The following is a 20,324-nucleotide window of genomic DNA, read 5'->3' on the forward strand; positions in this document are numbered from 1 at the left end:
CACCTTCATCATCATGACACCAATGTCATGATGAAAACATTTAAGGAAGAAATGAAGTTTCTGAAGAGATTTTTCTTTTTTTTTTTTTTAATGATGTTATTTATTTATTTGACAGAGAGAGCTCACAAATAGGCAGAGAGGCAGGAAGAGAGGGAGGGGGAAGCAGGCTCCCCACTGAGCAGAGAGCCCAATGTGGGGCTCGATCCCGGGACCCTGGGATCATGAGCAGAGCCAAAGGCAGAGGTTTTAACCCACTGAGCCACCCAGGAGCCCCTGAAGATTAAGGAAGAAATGAAGTTTCTGAAGAGATTTTTCTTTTTTTTTTTTTAATGATATTATTTATTTATTTGACAGAGAGGGATCACAAGTAGGCAGAGAGGCAGGCAGAGAGAGGGGAAGCAGGCTCCCCGCTGAGCAGAGAGCCAGATGCGGGGCTTGATCCCAGGACCCTGGGATCATGACCAGAGCCGAAGGCAGAGGTTCTAACCCACTGAGCCACCCAGGAGCCCCTGAAAAGATTTTTCTGAAGTACACAGTGACTGACTCGAACATCGAAAACTCAGTCCAAAAACAAACTATGTACGAAGAAGTTGGATGTGGCTGTATCATCCTGGTTTTGAAATGTCCTTTTTGTGGAAAGTGATAAAAGTCATAGAGTACACACTAACTTATTGCATAGTCTTCTTATATCCAATTTCATATTGTTGGTTGAGGAGTCTACCTATCGTTTGCCCTTATGTTAAAAAAAAAAAAAAAAAAAAGGACACAGGGCAACTTTCACTTCATACATAAAAACTGTTCGCTGAAAAAAGTGAAATAATTCTGTTTCTTCAGGAGACTGAACCCAGACCAATGGGTAAATAAATATTGCCTGTAGATTATAATTATCTATGAAGGTCTCTTGAGCTCACTCTTTGTAATTATTTCAGCAAAGATTAATTATCCCCTTTCTCAGGAAGAACTTCCCACACCAATGACTCAAAGATCCCTTCTACTTCATTGATTAAAAAGTTAATCAGTTATACCTTTATCCTCTACAAAATTTCTAGAAGATTTATTGATCCTACAAAGTATACATACTTAGTAATAAAAAATAAAATTTATGCCCTTCCTGTAAAATACCCAAAAAAGTGAAGGAATTTGAATAATAAATGTAAACAATGTAAATAAGTGCCCTATTATTAAAATCAATGTGTTATTTTAAGCAAAAGATTTTTAAGGCTAAGAAACTAAATATTGTATGTGGCTTAGAATTTAGTATCATCTGGATAAATGAGACTCAATGTCCTCATTCTTAAATTAGGAACGATAAGAGCTGCGTCTAACTACTGTGTTTGTTGATCATCAAATGTTTGGTATTCACAAAAGGGCTTTGAAATCTGTAAGGTGGTGTAGTCTCATCTATAGTGTTACGCTTTCAAAAAAGTATTTGAAATGGCATTCAAACACACAGTTACAAAGTTAATATGAAAGAAATATAGGAAATAGGAGGAAGAAGTTAAATAATAAAATGACCCTAAAGTCAGGTTGAGGCAAAGAAATGCATCTCACAATAGCCTATATAATTGACAGTGGCTGGTGGGGGTTACTAACTTGACTCCAAACTGCAAACTAGTAACGAAAATATAAGAGAAAACAATCAGGCACAAGATTCACTGTGATTATGTTATTAAAACATCCCATTTTTCTGGGGGCACCTGGGTGGCTCAGTGGGTTAAGCCTCTGCCATCAGCTCGGGTCATGATCTCAGGGTCCTGGGATCATGCCCCACATCGGGCTCTTTGCTCGGTGGGGAGCCTGCTTCCCCCTCTCTCTGCCTGCCTCTCGGCCTACTTGTGATCTCTCTCTGTCAAATAAATAAATAAAACCTTTTTTAAAAAGTCCCTTTTTTCTAAGAAGAGAAATAGATATTTTTTGGTATTAAGAGCTGAGCCAAATTTCCATAAAAAGGAAATACATGATACTGTAGAACAATGTCTGATGTAATTGCATAGATTTTAGTAAACGCATTTGTAACTCACAGCATTCCTCAATATAAGCTGAAAGAGTAACGTTGAAATACAATTTAATAAATGACTTTGTTCACAAGTCAAAATTATTGCTAGCAGTACACGATTGTATGCCTACCTGAATCTTGGAATGAACTTATTGCTCAAAAGAGCAAGTGATCCACACATCACTCAAGAAATCTTTAGTAAATACTAACCCACACAGAACGTGAAAGGCAGACTCTTCTGCTAACTTACAGCAGATCCACATGCCTTAATGATCCCACGAGGATAAAAAAATTCTGATGCCTTCATAATGAGAAGTAAGCAGAATAAATCAAGAAAACCCAAGTTCTTTCTTTGCACTGATAGCAATGCATGTTCAAAAATGTCACCAGGTTATAAGCCTAAAAAAAGGAACTTTCACCTTTTTGGACATTGTTGTAATCCACAAATCTTCTAAACTCTTTAAAAAGTCCATGTATTGTGAGTTCTGACTACCTGAGGGAAGAGGATGTCTCAAGAATTTTCTGATGCTTTGGCGTTAGTTTGGTTTGGTTTGGTTCGTTTATATAGGGTCAGAGCCGATTCGCAGAGCAGGAAAGAGTGGAACTTCCACACCCACTACCCCTGGATCAACTGCCATCACTCCTGGCACCCCACCAAGCTATTCTTCACGCACGCCAGGCACTCCTGGAACCCCGAGCTACCCCAGGACCCCTCACACACCAGGAACCCCCAAATCTGCCATCTTGGTGCCCAGTGAGAAGAAAGTTGCCATCATACGTACTCCTCCAAAATCTCCCGCTACTCCGAAGCAGCTTCGGCTTATTAACCAACCACTGCCAGACTTGAAGAATGTCAAATCCAAAATCGGATCGACAGACAACATCAAATACCAGCCTAAAGGGGGGCAGGTAAGAATCACATGAACAACATACTTGCTGTCAGAAGTAAAATCCCACTAAAATCCCCTTCCTCACATTATAAACGAACAGTTCTTACCATGAAAGGGGGTTGGAGGTGTTAAAATGTTACTGGTTATGATTCATTGCCAAGAATTTGGATCTCGTCTGAGAAAGCTGGCTTATAAAATATCATGAAAATCACATGACATATCCATTCCTTCTGGTTATCAGGTAAATTTGATTTCCCCATATAGGGGAATCTTTCCATTGATTGCCTAGCCGATCTTTTCTGAATGTGTCTATTGCCCTGTGGACTTTAGCATAAGAGATTAAACTTACATTTCTGATACAAATTTGAGTGTTGTAGTTTAGATCCTGACTGTGACCTCATCTGATGATCTTTTAGTGATTTTGCTTTTATCTCCTTCCTTTCTTCTTTGATTTCCTGTGATATCTTCTACCATTTCTCCATGTTCACTCCCAGATCAACATCGTTCACCAGATTTCTTCTCTGGCAACGTATGTTTAAAAAATTGTAAAGGTGGACATTCATGTTGATAATAGGTAGTTCTGAATAGTTCTGATGAATGAAATTATAGGATTAGAACTTCTCCTTAAGATTAATTGTATTGAAGAGGGTTATTGGTAAAGCTCTACCTATTAATTCTTAACTTCAGCTCCAGTACAAACATTCACATTTTTTTGCCAACCAGGAGCCTTTGAATTTTGCCTTGACCTCAACCTTGTCTCTACACTGTGTGTTTAGATGAAGCAACTAGCCTGGAAGGAGATAATACAAATATCATTTTGTATTTCCTTTGTGATATTGATCTGCCTTTGGGATCATTTGTCTTTTCTTATCACTAAAGTGATAAAACACCCATCTTGAGAGAAAGAAGAAAGAAAGTAATAATTTCCTTTGTATATCAACAAACTTGTGATGCCCTCTCAACATTCCCGAAAGACTTTCCTTTAACTACAGTGTTCTTTTCTGCCACTCTTTCTTGTCTATCTTATATTTTCTGTCACTGATTTTTGGTGTCCTTCTTTCATGCCAAAGAAAATGTATTTTCAGGAAGGTTTAGAAGAAAGATCTTGCCAAAATGTGAAGTTATCAAAGACTCCTATTCACTGCTGAAACAAAAATTCAGCATTGCTTCTTCCTTTAGCAACAAACTTCTTTGTTGTCTCTCTGTGATTCTGTTCAAGAAAGCCCAAGGAGTTATGAAAAACTCACCAAAGAAATTGGGGGAAGCAGAGGGTGATGGTGGTGGTCCATATGCCCTTTGTGGAATGACTAACGTTCTGTAATGATAAAGTCATAGACAAATGCTTTTTCATAAAAAGATGTTATTAAAATATGAGCTACAAGAAATCTTTTTTTTTTAAAGATTTTATTTGATAGAGAGATCACAAGTAGGCAGAGAGGCAGGCAGAGAGAGAGAGGAGGAAGCAGGCTCCCTGCTGAGCAGAGAGCCCGATGCGGGACTCGATCCCAAGACCCTGAGACCATGACCTGAGCCGAAGGCAGAGGCTTAACCCACTGAGCCACCCAGGCGCCCCTACAAGAAATCTTTTTAAGCAAAACAAAACAAAAAACTAATTCTGCCAAATTTGATCCTATGATTTCATAAATCTCATATTGCTGTTGCATTCCTCAGAGTTTTGCACATCCAAGAGAATGAAATATTAGTGGCCTTTTGGAAATATCCAAATAAAATGTTTTATTTATATAAAAATGACAGACTAAGTTGAATAAAATCAATTTAGTGCCAACTTAAAAGTTTATCATTTTAATTTCTGATGAGATACCTCTTAAAAGGTTGTAACTATTATTTACATTTAAAATCCATTCTCTTTCTATAAATGTCCTTGTATGTAGTATTTTCCTTATTTAAATGTGGGGTTTACTGGCTTATAGTCCAGAAAATACTGATACTGAAAATAATATGTTTCTTCATAGAATCACAAAGGAACATAATTTTTCTCGGACATTTTCTTGAAACCAAAAAGAAAATTCAACTAAAATGGAATAATTATTGATATAATTTGACGTGAAAATTCTATACTATTTGGTCCTACTCAAATGACTCCTCAACGTAGAGAGGCATGAAGAATGGTTTTAGCCTGAGCTTTGCCAGAATCACTAAGGTTAAACCAATCCAAAAAAATAGGAATACTTCTTTTTCTTTCTGGTTCTTTACCATACCTATGAATATTTTTATGTCTAATTTCACTTGACTTCTGCTATACTCAGTAATTCATAAAACTGACCTAAAGATTCCTTATTCTTTTGAACTCGACTACAACTGCCTTAAAGATTGTGGTAATTAAGGACTAATAAAGACAAATGACACAAAAATTACAGAACAGAAACAGCCTTAACTCACAGTGTCATTTGAAGAACATCTCTTCTTTCATAAGGCGAGTATTAAACCTGCTGAAAAATTATCCTATCTCAACTGCAGATGACTTGGGAAAAAAATCCACAACAGAGGAGTTATGAAGTGACTTTTGTTGGAGAACCAGGAGGTATTTCCACACTAAGATAAGAAACAGAAGGAAGGAAGATATTTGCCTCTATTTTGTGATAGATGAGATAATATGTTTAAATTAGAGGGGGAAATGAACTGGGAGATTGAGGTGTAACCGCAGTTGAACTGTCTTTGTAGGAAAAATATATCACTTACCGCTTTAACATTATCCTGTTAAAAGCCTCAAATACAAGAGGTGAGGAAAGGTTCTTTTTCTGTACATGTTAAACTGCAGGTTTTGACTGGATTGTTAGAGTTTCCACTTCAAAGAATGACTGGGGAAAAATTTTATGTTAAAGCTTCTTAGAAATTGTCGAGATGATATGCTCAAGACCCTTGTTCTTCTGATTAAGGATGCATAACCACAGTCTGTTGGGGAAATTGAAGCTACTGGCCCGTCGTTCCCCACTATCAACTGGATAAACCTAGGATGTTGGAATGACAGTAGTAAACTCAGAATCCATGACAAGGACAGGACAATAGCAGTACTTATTGTAGGAGGCAAGTTGTGTAATAGAGATAGGCAGTCTGTAGATATTGAGCAAAAAAGTCACACAGTTCTTATTGATACATAAGGGAGCAAATTTATAGATGTAACCTTAATTCTTCTACACGGGCTCTGTTGTTATAAAATCCAGAATGGTTAGATTGTGGGTGAATAATTTAATTTTAAAAGCTGTATTATTGCTGTTTGTGCAATCACTAAGAATTGGGAGGGGAAATAGATAATAAAAACTATATATGTCTTGGAAGTTCAACAGCTTTCCAAGTTGGGAAGCCTTATTATTTGCTTCAATTTGGGCATTTCCTGCTCTTCCATATGTGTAGGTTGTGTGCTCACAGCGATCATCACTTCTCTTAAAGGTCTGATTTTGTGTTAGAAGAGAGACTTAACTTTGTGGCTCAGTTCAGTGAGGCAAATCAATGCCTAATGGAAGAGATAAAAGAGATGACAACATGAGGAGCTTTACAGAAAGCAATAAAGTTAATCTTTTCTGCTGAAGCACGAATTCATTCTACTGGAAAGAACATATGCAATCTTAGATTCACTGTAGATAGTGACCTTGGTTAATTTAACTCAAGGCTTGGGTAAGGCTGTCTTAGTAAGTGTATTAATTTAAAACTATTTCAATATAGTTAGCTCTCTATTCTACATCAAATCTCAATCTAAATTTTAGAATAAGTAGGTTAGCTTTTTAAGAACACACCTGATTGATATAAACAAAAGTAGAAAAAAAATTTCTCTAAATGCATGGCATAAAAAAATTAGGCAGGAACTCAGTGAATAATACTTCTTACCTTTTCTATCAATGCATGGGCTTTTTTATAGGTGCTTTGATTTATGTGGATTACTGTTATGTGCTTTAATAAATTTCTTTTTTTTTTCTCCATCAGCCTTATGAAGATCAATATACAAACCACAATTTTTGTGTACTCTTGTCATAGTTGAAAGTTACTGATAAGGTGGTTTCACAAAGGCTGTTTCCATTTATAGTTGTTGGATAGGATGGTTATTACATAGGTCATGATCTCTGCAAGGCAGTGCCTGTGGATTTGATTGCTTGCCCTGTAAGTTATATACTTCTTTATTCATGGAGCAGTCAGTCATTTTAGAGCAGGTGAACTAAAAGATGGTGGCATCTTCAAGCAAGTCACTCCTGCTCAAGAAGAGAACAGTACTTCTCTCTTATATAAAGAATCTTACAGAATTTGTCAGTCTATTATCTTCCCAGTCAGTGTTGCTATAGCATCTTTCTGCCTAGCAGAAAATTGATTTAGATAAATCCATTAGACTAGGACCTTTGAAGTATATCTTCACATTCTAGAAATAAAATAATCTATTTTCTATCTCTCACTTCTATATCAATCCATTGAACTAAGAAACATTGGATATCAGAGATATTCAGCTTCTCACAGTCTACATTTCACATTTTCACAAAGAAACAGAAGTCCTTATAGAACCCACATCTTGCATATACAGCTTCTAATAACATCCTTTAAAGTCAGAGCTATAAATTCAAGTTCTATAATTTTGTATTTAATGAAGAATCACTTTTCTACAAAGTATGCAATTTAATGTACCTTAGTTATTGTTTGTTTGCTTTAACTTTGGTTGCAAAACATGAGGATGGAACACTTTACTTAATACTCCCTCCCACACTGAGGTTTTATCACATCAGGATTGAAATGTAAAGGTTTTGATCCTTTATAATAATTATGTGAAATAATTTAATGCAAATAATGTGTTTGAGTAATACCCTACTGAAAAGTAGAGACTATTAAATTTGGAAAGTTTTGTTGTATTCTTATCATATCTTTTATTCTCCTACAACTGGCAGATTATTTTTTAAAATAATTCTAAAAATCAATCTTTTAAATAGAGTATAGACACCAACTTCCAAATTCCCATAGATAATATCAAGGACATACAATGAAATATTAATTTTAAAATCTACCTTGGCATCTTTAAAATAAATGGTGTTTTCTTGTATTTCCTCAATAATTCCAGAAAGTCAAAGTTGTACATTCATTTTACTCATTATTTATTCAGCAGGTGTTTATTGAGTACCCACTACGTTCCATAAGGTGTTCTGGATACTGAGAATATAACAACAAACAAGACAGACAAAAATTTTTGAAATTCCTACCTTTGTAGAATTTACATTCTAGGAAGAAAAACAAGTCATAAAATATTATGTAGGAAAAAATATGTCACAAAGTGAGAAAGACAACAACAAATCAAGGAAGACATTTAAAATATGTGGAGAAGAGATGACATGCCTTGATAGAATGACTAAAGAAGTATCAAGAAGGTGATAATTGGAGTATTTTAAGGAACTGTTGAACCACGTAGATAACTGAGGGAAAGCATTTCAGGCAGAGAAAATTGCACATGCAGAAGCCCTGGATTGGAAGTACACCTGGCGTGTTTTAGGAACACCAGAAGCATCAATGTGGCTGCTGCCATGTAGGTATTTGAGAGTGGAAAGTTCAAGTTAAATGATTCTTCTTAAATATCTTTATGCCTATTCAAATAATAGGACTTTGCCAAGTCAAAACCTAAGAGTCATCTTTTCATGTCCCTGTCCTCATCCCATATCCTGGCCATCATGAAGTGCTAATGGTTCTGTGTCCAGAACAGCCCTTAAGTCCACCCATTTCTCTTAGTCTGCTCTGCACCACTCTAGCACAGGATCCATTTTCTCTTGTCTGTGTCCCTGCAGTAGCTGTTAAGTTTTTTAACTGGTCTCCCTGCATCAGTTCTTTTCTCAATCTGAAATACTTTGCATGGTGTAGACAGTGCTTCTCACCACACTTGTAATTTAGTATCCCATTATATAATTAGTTATTTAATGTCTATCTTGTCTCACCTAGTAGACTATAAGCTTTATGAAATTAAGGATAAAGTCAATCCTGTGCTCAGAGTCCAATACATAGTAGGTGCTCAATAAATATTTGTTGACTGAAAGTTAAATGAATGTGGTGGAACACCATATGCATGGACTTAATGAGTGGGAATGCTTGGTGCCATTACAGTTATGACCCATAGAAACTTCCCATGTTTGGACTATAGTGAATTTTGGCTAAAAGAATATTAGACCAGGGTATAAGGACTGAGTTCCAAGCCCAGGTTTTTCATTATGTGACCTTAGATACTGACATCTCTGGTCCTTAGTTTTCATACTTGTATAAGAATAGGAACAACAAGGGGTACCTGGGTGGCTCAGTGGGTTAAGCCTCTACCTTCGGCTCAGGTCATGATCTCAGGGTCCTAGCATTGAGTCCCGCATCAGGCTCTCTGCTCAGTAGGGAGCTTGCTTTCCCCTTTCTCTCTGCTTGCCTCTCTGTCTACTTGTGATCTCTCTCTCTCTCTGTCAAATAAATAAATAATATCTTTTAAAAAAAAAGAAGAAGAAGAAGAATAGGAACAACAAAATACACTTCTGTAGTACCATTTCATTTAATGTATTAGCACCATCATAATGTAGCAATGTCTCATTTAAGCAAACTGTGAGGTCACTTTAAGCTCTCAAATTCATGGTTCTGCTTAGAGTATGATAGTATTTTTACATTAGAGCTCATTGAAAATATTCATTTAGTTAGTCTGGTAGATTCCTTAATTATTTGTACCACAGAGGGCAAGCTGAACTTGAGTAAAAACTCAGTGCTTCTGAAGTAAGAGGAATGAATTGGGAAAGAGGGAGCATTAGAAGGGAATGAAATGTAGAGATTTTTTATATTTTCTTATAAAGTGTTAGGCATTATCTTGAGACTGTTTTAGGCCTTTCACATCTAATTTGAATAAGTTGCTTTGAGTTTTTTATTCAAGGAGAAAATGGAGTTAATGCTGGAGGCAAGTAATAAATTATACTGAAACTTTTTTTCTCATTATATAAAATTATGATGGCCACCACAATGAAGGATCTACTGAGTACTAGTAACATAGAAGTAAATTTATAAAATTATAAACTAAAAGAATTTAGATTTATTTCTCATTCACATGGATATCATTTTGTCAAATATTTACTAAGCTCCTGTTGTATACTATGTGACAAAAGGGGAACAAGACAATAAGACATGGTCTCTACCATCTATGCAGGAAAGAAATGACTTTTTTTTTTTCATTTTTTATCTTCCCCTAGTGCCTTGCCCTTGTGTGATTTTTAAGTTCTTTCCAAGCCATTCCTTTCCATCTCATTGGGCTAAAATAAGTGCTAAATAAGAAAAGTAATAAAATATCCCATGAACTTTAAAATATTGTCAACCCAGCATGAAGGAAAGCTGTTCACTGAAATGCATTATATTGTATTGACAAGGTTGTGTGTGTGTGTGTGTGTGTGTGTGAGAGAGAGAGAGAGAGAAAGAGAGAGAGAGAAAGTCAATATTGTCTCAAAAGAAAAGATCCTTGATATCATGGGCCCTGTCTTTAATTCAAGTATCGAACTATAATTCAAGTATCATTTGTAGGGTAATGAAAAGTTTTGGAGCTAAGCTTTATAAACATTAATTATTTTTTAAAAACTATGACAAATAATTACTATTTTAGGTTTACAAAGCTAAGATCTATAGAGTCCTCTTTTTTTTTTTAAGATTTTATTTATTTATTTATTTGACAGAGAGAGAGAGACACCAAGAGAGGGAACACAAACAGTGAGAGTGGGAGAGGGAAAACAAGCTTCCCATTGAGCAGGGAGCCTGATGCAGGGCTTGATCCCCCAACCTGAGCTGAAGACAGACGCTTAATGACTGAGCCACCCAGGCACTCCTAGAGACCTTTTTTTGTTTGCTGTTCTTTTACAAGCCAAGCAAGAACTTGGGAACAACCTTGAATCTCAGGTTGTTTTCAAACAACTGAACAAACTCTTTAAAAGTCATTGCCTTTATGTTGGCCCTCTATTCCTTAAATTTTTTTTTAAAAATTTAAACTGAAGAAAAAAATGTAATGTCAATGTTTAACAATGAGGCCAATCCCTAAACTCAATGTCTATTCTACCAAACAATTCTTTATAAACTTTTCAGCATGATTTATTCACCTCAAGGTTTTTAATGTGGTTCCCTTTTCTGTGCTGTGTGGCACAGCCTGCATAGAAAAATTTGTCTGATCCCTTAATGGGTCCTCCAATTTATCCTCTTCCTTTACAGCTCTGTGGAATTGTATGTTTTGACATGAAATGTTATTTCCATTTAAATGTGTACTCTAATGTATTTATTGCTTGTAATTGATCTATTGAGTTTTGAAGAAGTTATTGATCAGTATAGGTAGGGTTATTTAAAATTTGAAATAGACTATAAAGTTTTTATGCATTTTAATCTGGGCACAGGGTTGTTAACAGATTAATCTTTGAAAAACATCATCTATTCCAGATAACTTTCATTCTTCAAAAATATCTGATGTGGTCGTATTTTTTTGGTTTGTTTGTTTAGTATACGATATCTCAGGACTCTATATAGGATGGATAAATAGTTTTCATTAAAATTGAATGCTATGGAATGGGAAATATTTTGGGGAGAGAGGGAGAAGTGTTTTTATAATGCAAGGATGAAGAAAGGGTTCATTTAAGCACTCCTGAAAAATGATGTAAAGCCAAAGGAAAAACTTAATCTCCGATAAAGTTGAAGGGTTACAGGCCACTACTACCCTTTCAAAAGAAAAAAAAAAAAAAGACATTCTTTCTAAAACAACATTGGATAAAGAAGAAAGAAGTATACAGCAACTGAGGTTCATACCTAGAGCATGCCTGTAGAGCCTGGCACTATCATGTAGGAGAGTCAAGACCAGAATCCAAACTTCTGGACCCTAGTTACTCTCCATATCTTGCTATCTTCAGCTGACATATGGGTCTTTTGTTAAAAAAGCAGCATCAGAGAGCGTCAAATCAAAAACAAAACAAAATCAAAATCCCATTGCTTAAAGAAATCTAAGTTGACCTTGTAATTAATGCCTCTGGTTCATAAATTGTTTTACTAGAAGTTATAAATTAGGATTGCATTTTCTTTCATTTTACATTTCACATTTCCAATTAATCTCTAGTTGATGATGTATGTAAAGTCTGACCAAAATGTAAAGTTTTGAGAAGAGCGCTCAAAAAATCAAAATTTCTGAGAACCCTGGTTGCCTACCTAAGAAGTTTTGATGCATTTAATAGGAAATAGAGACTTTGGGAGAATTTTGAACAAGGCAGAGCTTTAGAAAGATGAATCATTTGATTGAAATAATACATTTTTCCCTTCCACTCTGAATACAGAAGGAAAGATTGTCACACACTTTTAAATCATCCCATTTTGCATTCATAGTGCAACTAAAAATTTTGGTTGAAATTGACAAGAATAAAATGTGGTTTAGAGCTATCCTTGGATAATGATTATTCAAATATTTTCCTTCCATATCATGAATATAGAGAATTAGTTCATCAAATAAAGGTTTGTTGTATTTTTTTTCTAGACCATCTCTGAGATGTTAAAATAATTTTCTCTTGACATATAGGAAGACAAAGCTCAATGGAAATTTCTTCCCCCAAAATGTCATTTTTACTTAGACTCATCCATTGAGCACAGAGAGTTAAAAACTTGACTCTCTGACTTAAAAAAAAATAATAGTAATCTGGAATAAAATTTTATCCTTCATAGCAACCGTCTATTTTTCTGTCTTATGCAATAGTTTCTGAGGACGGCTGGTATTTGTAGAATTAATTCTTTAAGGTGTTAATTATTGGTAAATAATCCCAGAGATCTTTGGCATGATGTATTTTATAATTTTGCTAAAGGATAAATGTGCATCACACAGATTAGGTAAGTGCTTAGGTACACGTTGTCAGGCTAGAGCATGAATCTTACTGAGCATCAAGCTTTCAGTGCCCAAAGTGACTTTATTTCTGTCTATTCAGCAAGCAAAATGCTAAATGTCAAGCTCTACCTTATTTGAAACAAAGGCAATATACTCTGAAGCTATTGTAAATATGGAAATATATAAAGAACATGCCATTAACCCATGTCAAAGGTCTGTTTCACATTATGATTAAACAGATGTAGGTTGGGAAAGTCCCATCGAAAAAGGCCAACTAATTGTTTCGCTAGAAAATCTATGAATCTCTAGAAAATCTGGGGGAAAATCAACACAAGGCAGTTTTTAAGCTTTAGGATTTTAAATTTTAAATTGACTCTAAGTAATGCTGGCAGTGTGCCCCCTTGGAGTTTGAATCATTTGTTTTAGAAATCATAAAAATTGCCAGTTGATTAAATGTTAGAGTCAAACAGATTCATGCAACTGAATTTGGAATTTCCATTTTTGCAACAAGTGAATCAGATTTAACATTTAGCTTTTGATCACTGGGTAATGAGTCACTTGATTGGTACTCTAATGATCTCTAAAATAAAATTTGCAAATGAAATATGAGGCCCTATATATCCCCAAGGATTAGGAAAAATGCCTTAGATGAATTCTATTTCATTGCCAAAATAGACACTCAAGGAAGATAATTAAAAGTATTATTATTTGAAATAGTGAAATTACCTGCTTTCTAAAAATTATTTATCTAGAAGCTTTAAATGTAATGACCTCATTGGCTTAAAGTTACTGGCCTCTACATTTTATGTGAAATTCTTAGCATGTCACTGTATTTATTGTTAGATATAGACTCTGTGATAGTCCCCCCTTCTTTTTAAATTGGGATTTTTATCATGCTCAAAAGAATGACCCAATCATCATATTTTCTGACTTCAGATTTTGACAAGAGGCCTTTCCCTTGGGCTGCCAATGAGAGCTGTCAATGATATTTCCCTGTAAGCGACAAGCTCCCTTGTCAGTGGCAGGCAGGCACAGCAATTTAAGCTTTTGGTTAAAAATAGTCAGGATTCAATGTCATCTTGAATTTTTTATTCTTTTTAGCAAACACCAAGAGATGTGATACCATTCTTGGAGATGGCTGTATATCTAGATATATTTATTTAGGTGTTTTTTTTTTTTTTTTTTAAAGAGGACAAACTTTTTTAAAAGAGGACAAAGCATTGAAAACATAATTTCTCTTTAGCTATTGAGGGAATATAGGGAGAAGAGTTGAAGTAGCCAAAATAATAAAGCAAACAAACAACAAAAGTAAACCTTTCTTTCCATGCTACATCCTCATGTGCCCTTCAAAACATGCAAAATTTAATACACATGGGAAAATGCAACAAGAACTATTACTTTGCGCATTACATTACACCCGAATAATATCTATCTAGATTTAGATTTGCTATTGTCTTCAAGATGAATACTGAACTTCCTGAAAATAGAAATAAAACACCTAACCTCAAATCTCTTGGACCTAGCCAAGGCCTGGACTACCTCTACATGACCTGCTGTAAGTCAGTTAACTAGCAGTCCTTGATTTGCTCCCCTCTGAAATAATGGAAAGAATGCTCTGGCGCCAACCATTCAAGTATTATGGTTGTGTATGAGCTGCTGTCAGAGAAAAGATTTTCGGGAGGACCTGAGCCTCTTTGTTGACCCTCTTGGGAAAGCAAGAGTTCTGCGGGATGAATGAGAAGCCCATCTATGGCATTCAGCCCAACCAGTCAAGAACCTCACCTGTATTATGCGGACCAATAATGCAATCAAGCATACCAGGTGATTTTAACTGTGATGGTTGACACTGTAGGATTGAACAGGGGTAGGACAGGAACTACACTGAAGTACACTATTAGACCTTACATAGAGTGGAAAATGAGTCCCAGTGTTGCCCACAATATCAGAAGCCTCCCAGTCACAGATGATACAACTTTTATTTTTCTTTTCTTCTAATTGTTTCTAGGTTACACCTGCCTATAACTTAGATATCTAAAGTTCTTGATCATTTGGCCCTTGGAGACTCAGGAGACTAGGGGCTCATATTAAATGATAGATCCATTCTTCAATTCCAGTCTTAGCTTTTTTTTTTTTTTTTTTCTTAAATGATTATGTAGGTGGAAGGAATTTTGGAGCCTCCTTGGCACCAACCCTTTCTGGCTCCCTATGCCAAGCATATTAAAAGAAAAATGCACAGTAAAGTTACCTCCAATTCCTTTTAGGTTAGGATTTTAAACAAGAAGATTGATTTTAGCAAGGTTCAGTCCCGATGTGGTTCCAAGGATAACATCAAACATTCTGCTGGGGGCGGAAATGTAAGTAGAAGTTTCTATTAGAAAGCTGTCTTGATTGTGGGGAGCTATCTACACAGCCAACCCCCTGTCTCTTTTCCTGCCTCTCTCACAATACACACCTTCTACTTACTGCTGCTCCACAAGTCCCCTGGTCTGGGAGCTTGTCACCCTTGCATTTTTGCTGGTGGGCCTCCCATCCTTCCCTGAAAGATTATCAGCAAATCTCTTGCTTTCAGTTGAGGAATAAAATCTTATGGGGCTGCATCATGTCTTTCAGGAGGATGGCAAACACACCTCACTTGCCAATTTTGTTTGCTGGCCTTTGGCTTCAGGGTTCTTCCTCATGTTGTCTCTACTCCCCTGCAAACATCAGCTGGGCACACACTTTTATAGCTCCATTTCAATTACTCTTGAGGCAAAGACTGACATACATGAAAGTACCCAAAGGGTGTAATGTCAATCTTTTGTACATCACTATTCGTGAGCGTTAGGATATCATTTGAAATAATTCAAAACTAGTGAAACACAGTTCACTTGTCATTCAAAGTGAAAAGACTCAAGTCGCAGTATAAACTTTGTCTTGATGGGATTTTTTTTTCTTGTGTCTTGAATTGAATGGAAATAATATCTTTTGAGAGGAAGGGAAAGAAGAATCCATGTTTCTCAAACCTAGTTGAGACAGAGCTGAAACAGGCAAACTCAAGGTAAAGGAAGCATGGTTCATTACACAATACGAATATTAAAGGTGACCCAGGCTGACTCTCTATTCTACAGATCCTTGTCACCTAAACTTCAGATTCTGGGCATCTGTGACTCAAGAGTGTCAAGTCCAGAATTCTTGCCTGTTTAGTAACTCTTGTCTCCTTGTTCCTCAGCTAGGCAGAGATACAGTCAAGCAATGAAAGAGGTGACAAGCCAGTGCCTTCTACCAGGACATGTCACCTGTTGCTTGAAGTAATTCCACTGAGCCTGAAAATGTCACTGTCATCGAAAGTCCATAGCACATTTTGCTAGGTCCTTAAGGATGTTGACCTTAGCCTCAAGATCAGTATTTACATTGACATGGTGGCCCTCTTCCTTGTGTCCTGACTATAAGTGCAAACTGCATGCTAGTCTTGCAGAAGCAGTCTCAGTCCTAGGAAATACCTAGAGGGTGTCAGAGGACAACCCCTATCCTCTCCTGCAGGCCCTACTGGCCAAAACAGCTAGGTGGCAAAGGATAAATTGAGATAATCTTAAAGTAGGTAGGGGAGCCTCCAACCTCCAAAACAGTTGTCAGACTTTCCTCTAGAGAAGAATCACTTATTCAAATATGCAGATTCCATGGCCCCATTTCCAATTCAGTAATACCCTTGTACTTCTGACACATTGGACAATGGACCACAATCAGAAAAGCACTATTTCTAACACAAGAAAAAAAAATGTTATTTTACAATTTGGTGGATAAGAAAAATTCCATTTAGGCAAGACATGACCATTTCAGAAAAGCTTTGAGCTTTCTTCTTCTTATATCTAAAAGCAATGCTGTCTTCTTGTATCTATGAGCAATGTTGGTCACTTTTACGTAAAAATCATTTTTTAAAGAATAATTCATTTCTTCACTTGGCTTTTTGCTTATGGAAATGTTTAACATGGTGTGGCTTCATTCTGTGAGTGGAAGCTTGCCTTATTAATCCAGGTGTTTCTATCCTCTTGTGGCATGATCTCTTTTCTACTAAAAAAAATCTTCTGTTCTAGGATTCTCTTTCATTTTGGTCCTTCTTTCCAACCAAATATGGGAGGACACTGGGAGGTTATGCTTTCCTGTGTGTGTGTGTCTGTGTGTGTGTGTGTGTGTGTACTTCAGATTGGGTTTCTGTGCTGTTGTATATTGTAAGTATGGGTATGTTTCTGGATTTTATGTATGAGCTTGGGGACTTGTCCATGTCTCAACCATGATAAGCATATTTTATGTGGTTCATACAGGTGCAGATTGTTACCAAGAAGATAGACTTAAGCCATGTGACATCTAAATGTGGCTCTCTGAAGAACATCCGCCACAGGCCAGGTAAATAAATACTTCTTGGTAGTTTGGGAAATATTAAATTGCTCAAGAAATCAACAAGCAAATTTTTTTTGTTTTAAAATACCTAACTGGAAAAAAGTCTCAAAATCCTGAAAATTCATGCTTTTACTAATGGAAACTTAAGGGAGAAACTTTAAGGCATCTTCATTTGGACAAGTAATTCAATTATCACAAGGAGGCCATATATCATAGGACAGATTCAAAATTAAACGTATATAAATGCATTTATCCCTATGTACTCGACATGCTTATTGGAACTCTTTTGAAATATATGGTCTATAAAATTTCTTGGGCCATGTATTTATACATAATTACATGGATTGAAAGCAGCATTTCCAAAGATTTTTCATGAAGTATTTTGTCTACATATGTGAAGAAAGGATTGTGTTTAAGCAAAGCTGATGAAAGTATTTATCTGCTAAATTTCTCAGATCCTACAGTAGGTCAATAAGCATTATAAATCCTCAGCAGAATGCAGTGCTTAAATGACCCATTGCTTGACACAGTGCTTATACCAGCTTATTTAACTATTGGCCTCTTGTTTTTCTAGAATATCGTATAAGACTAGTGCTCTAGAGTACCATTTACATTCATACTTGTTGGGGATTTTTTCCTCTTTAAAGTGTAAATCTAACATATTATGAGTCATTTTTCTGAGTACCATTATTATATAATTTTGCTAAATTCTACCTTCATGTGTATTTAAATAATGGACAACTGTCAAATTTGTTATTTTCTTGAGATTATTTTGACACAATAGATACCATTGATTATAGAAGGACAAGAGGAGGCCTTTGCTATGCTTGATGTCTTAATTAAACCAGGTAATAGGTTATTCCCATTAACCACTGCCTCAAATGTTATCAGAAACAAAGTATAAGAACAATCGAGCCCCAAAAGCTTTCTAACCAAGAAAAAGATCATTAAGAAGAACTTATTAGTTGAAAAATAAAGGGAGATAAGCTAAGTTTCAAAATGGATAAATGCATTGGAAACATGTTTAGAAGTCAGGTTTCACTCTGACAAAGGTGTTGATAAAACAAGTCAAGGAGTTAGAAAATACATATATGGAATCTCTATTGGTTCACAGCCCTCTTGGGAGGGTATAATCAAAAACTGGCCCATGTACTCAGAAGACGGGGGGAACCAAAGAAAGAGGCAGGCCATTCCAGGTTAGTAGGTGGCAGTTTTAATAAGTAAAAGGGAACTTTACATATTAGACTTCTCTTGGGTAGCAGTTAGATGGATCCTCACACCCTCCCACCAAATCTTAAAAGTCTATTGAAGAGGCCTTAACTGGGTTTAGTCATGCATCCTGTGTAGTTGTTCTCAACACTGCATCATTATCTCAAGGCTCTGTCCTTGGAGTAGCTTGTTGAAGTAGAAAAGGCAAGCAGGGGAGAAAATGAGAAAACTCCAAGTACCCAGGTCCAGTTTTCAGGTCAATTAGTGTCATGTCTTTTTGTAGATGTTCCTCAATAATCTCCAGTATTAATTTCAGAACCATTACCTGGAATTAGCTTCTCTGCCATTCCTGAGGTGGCCTGGACCTGGTCTCATACTGCATATCTTCACAGTTCTGCTCTCTATAACTCAAGCTTACAAACTTAGTTGACTCTGTACTGCTGTGTCAAGAATATGACTGAAATATTTGGCCATACTGCCTATTTTCCTCCAAAATGCAAATGAAAATATAAGATTCTTTAATTTAGACAGTCAGTATTCCATTAGCCAAATTCAACTGGACTCTTGTGCAGGAAAATGTGACATAGTTAAAGAAGTAGTCTATGTAAGATTTATTGGTCATAAAAGACTATTGTCATGGACTCCCACCTATTTCTAAATCTAGATCTTTCTTTTATAAGAACTGAATCAGATGACTAAACTCTTAAGGAAGTGTTAACACAATGATCCTTGACAATGGCAAGCTTTTCACAAAGTTACTTTGGAATGTGGAGTATCTAAAGAAGAAATAAAGGAAGCAGTTCAACATGTGGAAGCCCAACTTTAGGACATATGGAACTTGATAAAGATTATAGTCCTTCATAATTAGTGCTCCTGGTGGATGCCAGAATTCTTCAGAGCCAAAGACATAGATCTGTGAATACAAATGGGTTTCTCTCACAGTTACATAAAAATTTCTAGTAGGATTTCAATCTGTTTCAATAACAGATTTCTCAAGCTTCCTTTTCTGAATACATTTTGGGTCAATATTGTGTTTTTTTCTCTCCCTCAAAATAGATTTCAATAAAAATTTTAACAGGATTATAACTCTGTCCAACATATAATCATAAAAGAAAGCTTGCAAAGGCCATTTCTATTCGTGGTAACAAAAAAGTAAAAAGATCGCAAGAAATTTGATCTCTTCAAGTTGAAACTCAACATCCTCCAGCCTCTAACCAAGATAAATATGTTTTATGAATCACCCTAATCCCATCACAACCAACACGTGAGACCCATGTGGCTAGGGGAAATGTTGGAAGAATAACACTTCCTACAATAATGCATATTTTGGCGGGAGGACAAGTACATGTCTCCTATAAACGTAAGTTAAATAACACTGTGCACATCCTAAAGTTTCAGGAGAAGATTGAATGGATATATTTTTAAAATGTAATCTAATAATACCACATAATTTCAAGGGGTCCCTGGCCAGGTAGTTGGGTATCAATATAAATGTCTGGGTATCATATGAGAAAAATACCACAAGGTCTAAGTCTATGAAGACTTAACAGGCCTTCTTTTTCATCTCCAGAAATACAAAAGCATCAAGAGTCCAAAACTGAAAAATCTTCCCCATGTTTCTCCCAAGTCAAAATCCTAAAAGAGAAGCAGTTACAATAGTAGATGGTCATGTCATTTACCATTGGGCTTCCAAAGAAATGCACACACCCAAACCAGATTGAAAATGAAAGTGAAGGGGCGCCTGGGTGGCTCCGTGGGTTAAAGCCTCTGCCTTCGGCTCAGGTATGATCCCAGAGTCCTGGGATCGAGCCCCACATCGGGCTCTCTGCTCTGCAGGGAGCCTGTTTCCCCTACCCCCCATCTCTCTGACTGCCTCGCTGCCTACTTGTGATCTCTGTCTGTCAAATAAATAAATAAAATCTTTAAAAAAAAAAAAAGGAAAGAAAGAAAACGAAAGTGAAAGCAAATCTCAGTTGGAGAGGTACAGGGGTCTAATTTAGCTTCTTTTCAAGTCAAAGACATCAGC

General features: G+C 36.2%; 1 protein-coding gene across 20 annotated transcripts in view; it reads left to right on the forward strand.

Annotated features, from left to right (window-relative positions):
• Positions 1–20,324, forward strand: part of MAP2 (microtubule associated protein 2) — a 287,600-nt gene that overhangs the window by 262,010 nt on the left and 5,266 nt on the right. For 13 of the 20 annotated variants that reach the window (XM_044241471.1, XM_044241470.1, XM_044241469.1 and 10 more), the window contains 3 exons: positions 2,565–2,905; positions 14,977–15,069; positions 17,014–17,095. In XM_044241471.1, coding sequence (XP_044097406.1) covers positions 2,565–2,905; positions 14,977–15,069; positions 17,014–17,095 — 516 coding nt within the window. The remainder of the gene's footprint in view (positions 1–2,564; positions 2,906–14,976; positions 15,070–17,013; positions 17,096–20,324) is intronic. The other 7 variants (XM_044241478.1, XM_044241486.1, XM_044241482.1 and 4 more) reach the window with 1 other exon arrangement.

The sequence above is a fragment of the Neovison vison genome, chromosome 3, assembly GCF_020171115.1.
Source record: "Neovison vison isolate M4711 chromosome 3, ASM_NN_V1, whole genome shotgun sequence".
NCBI lineage: Eukaryota > Metazoa > Chordata > Mammalia > Carnivora > Mustelidae > Neogale > Neogale vison.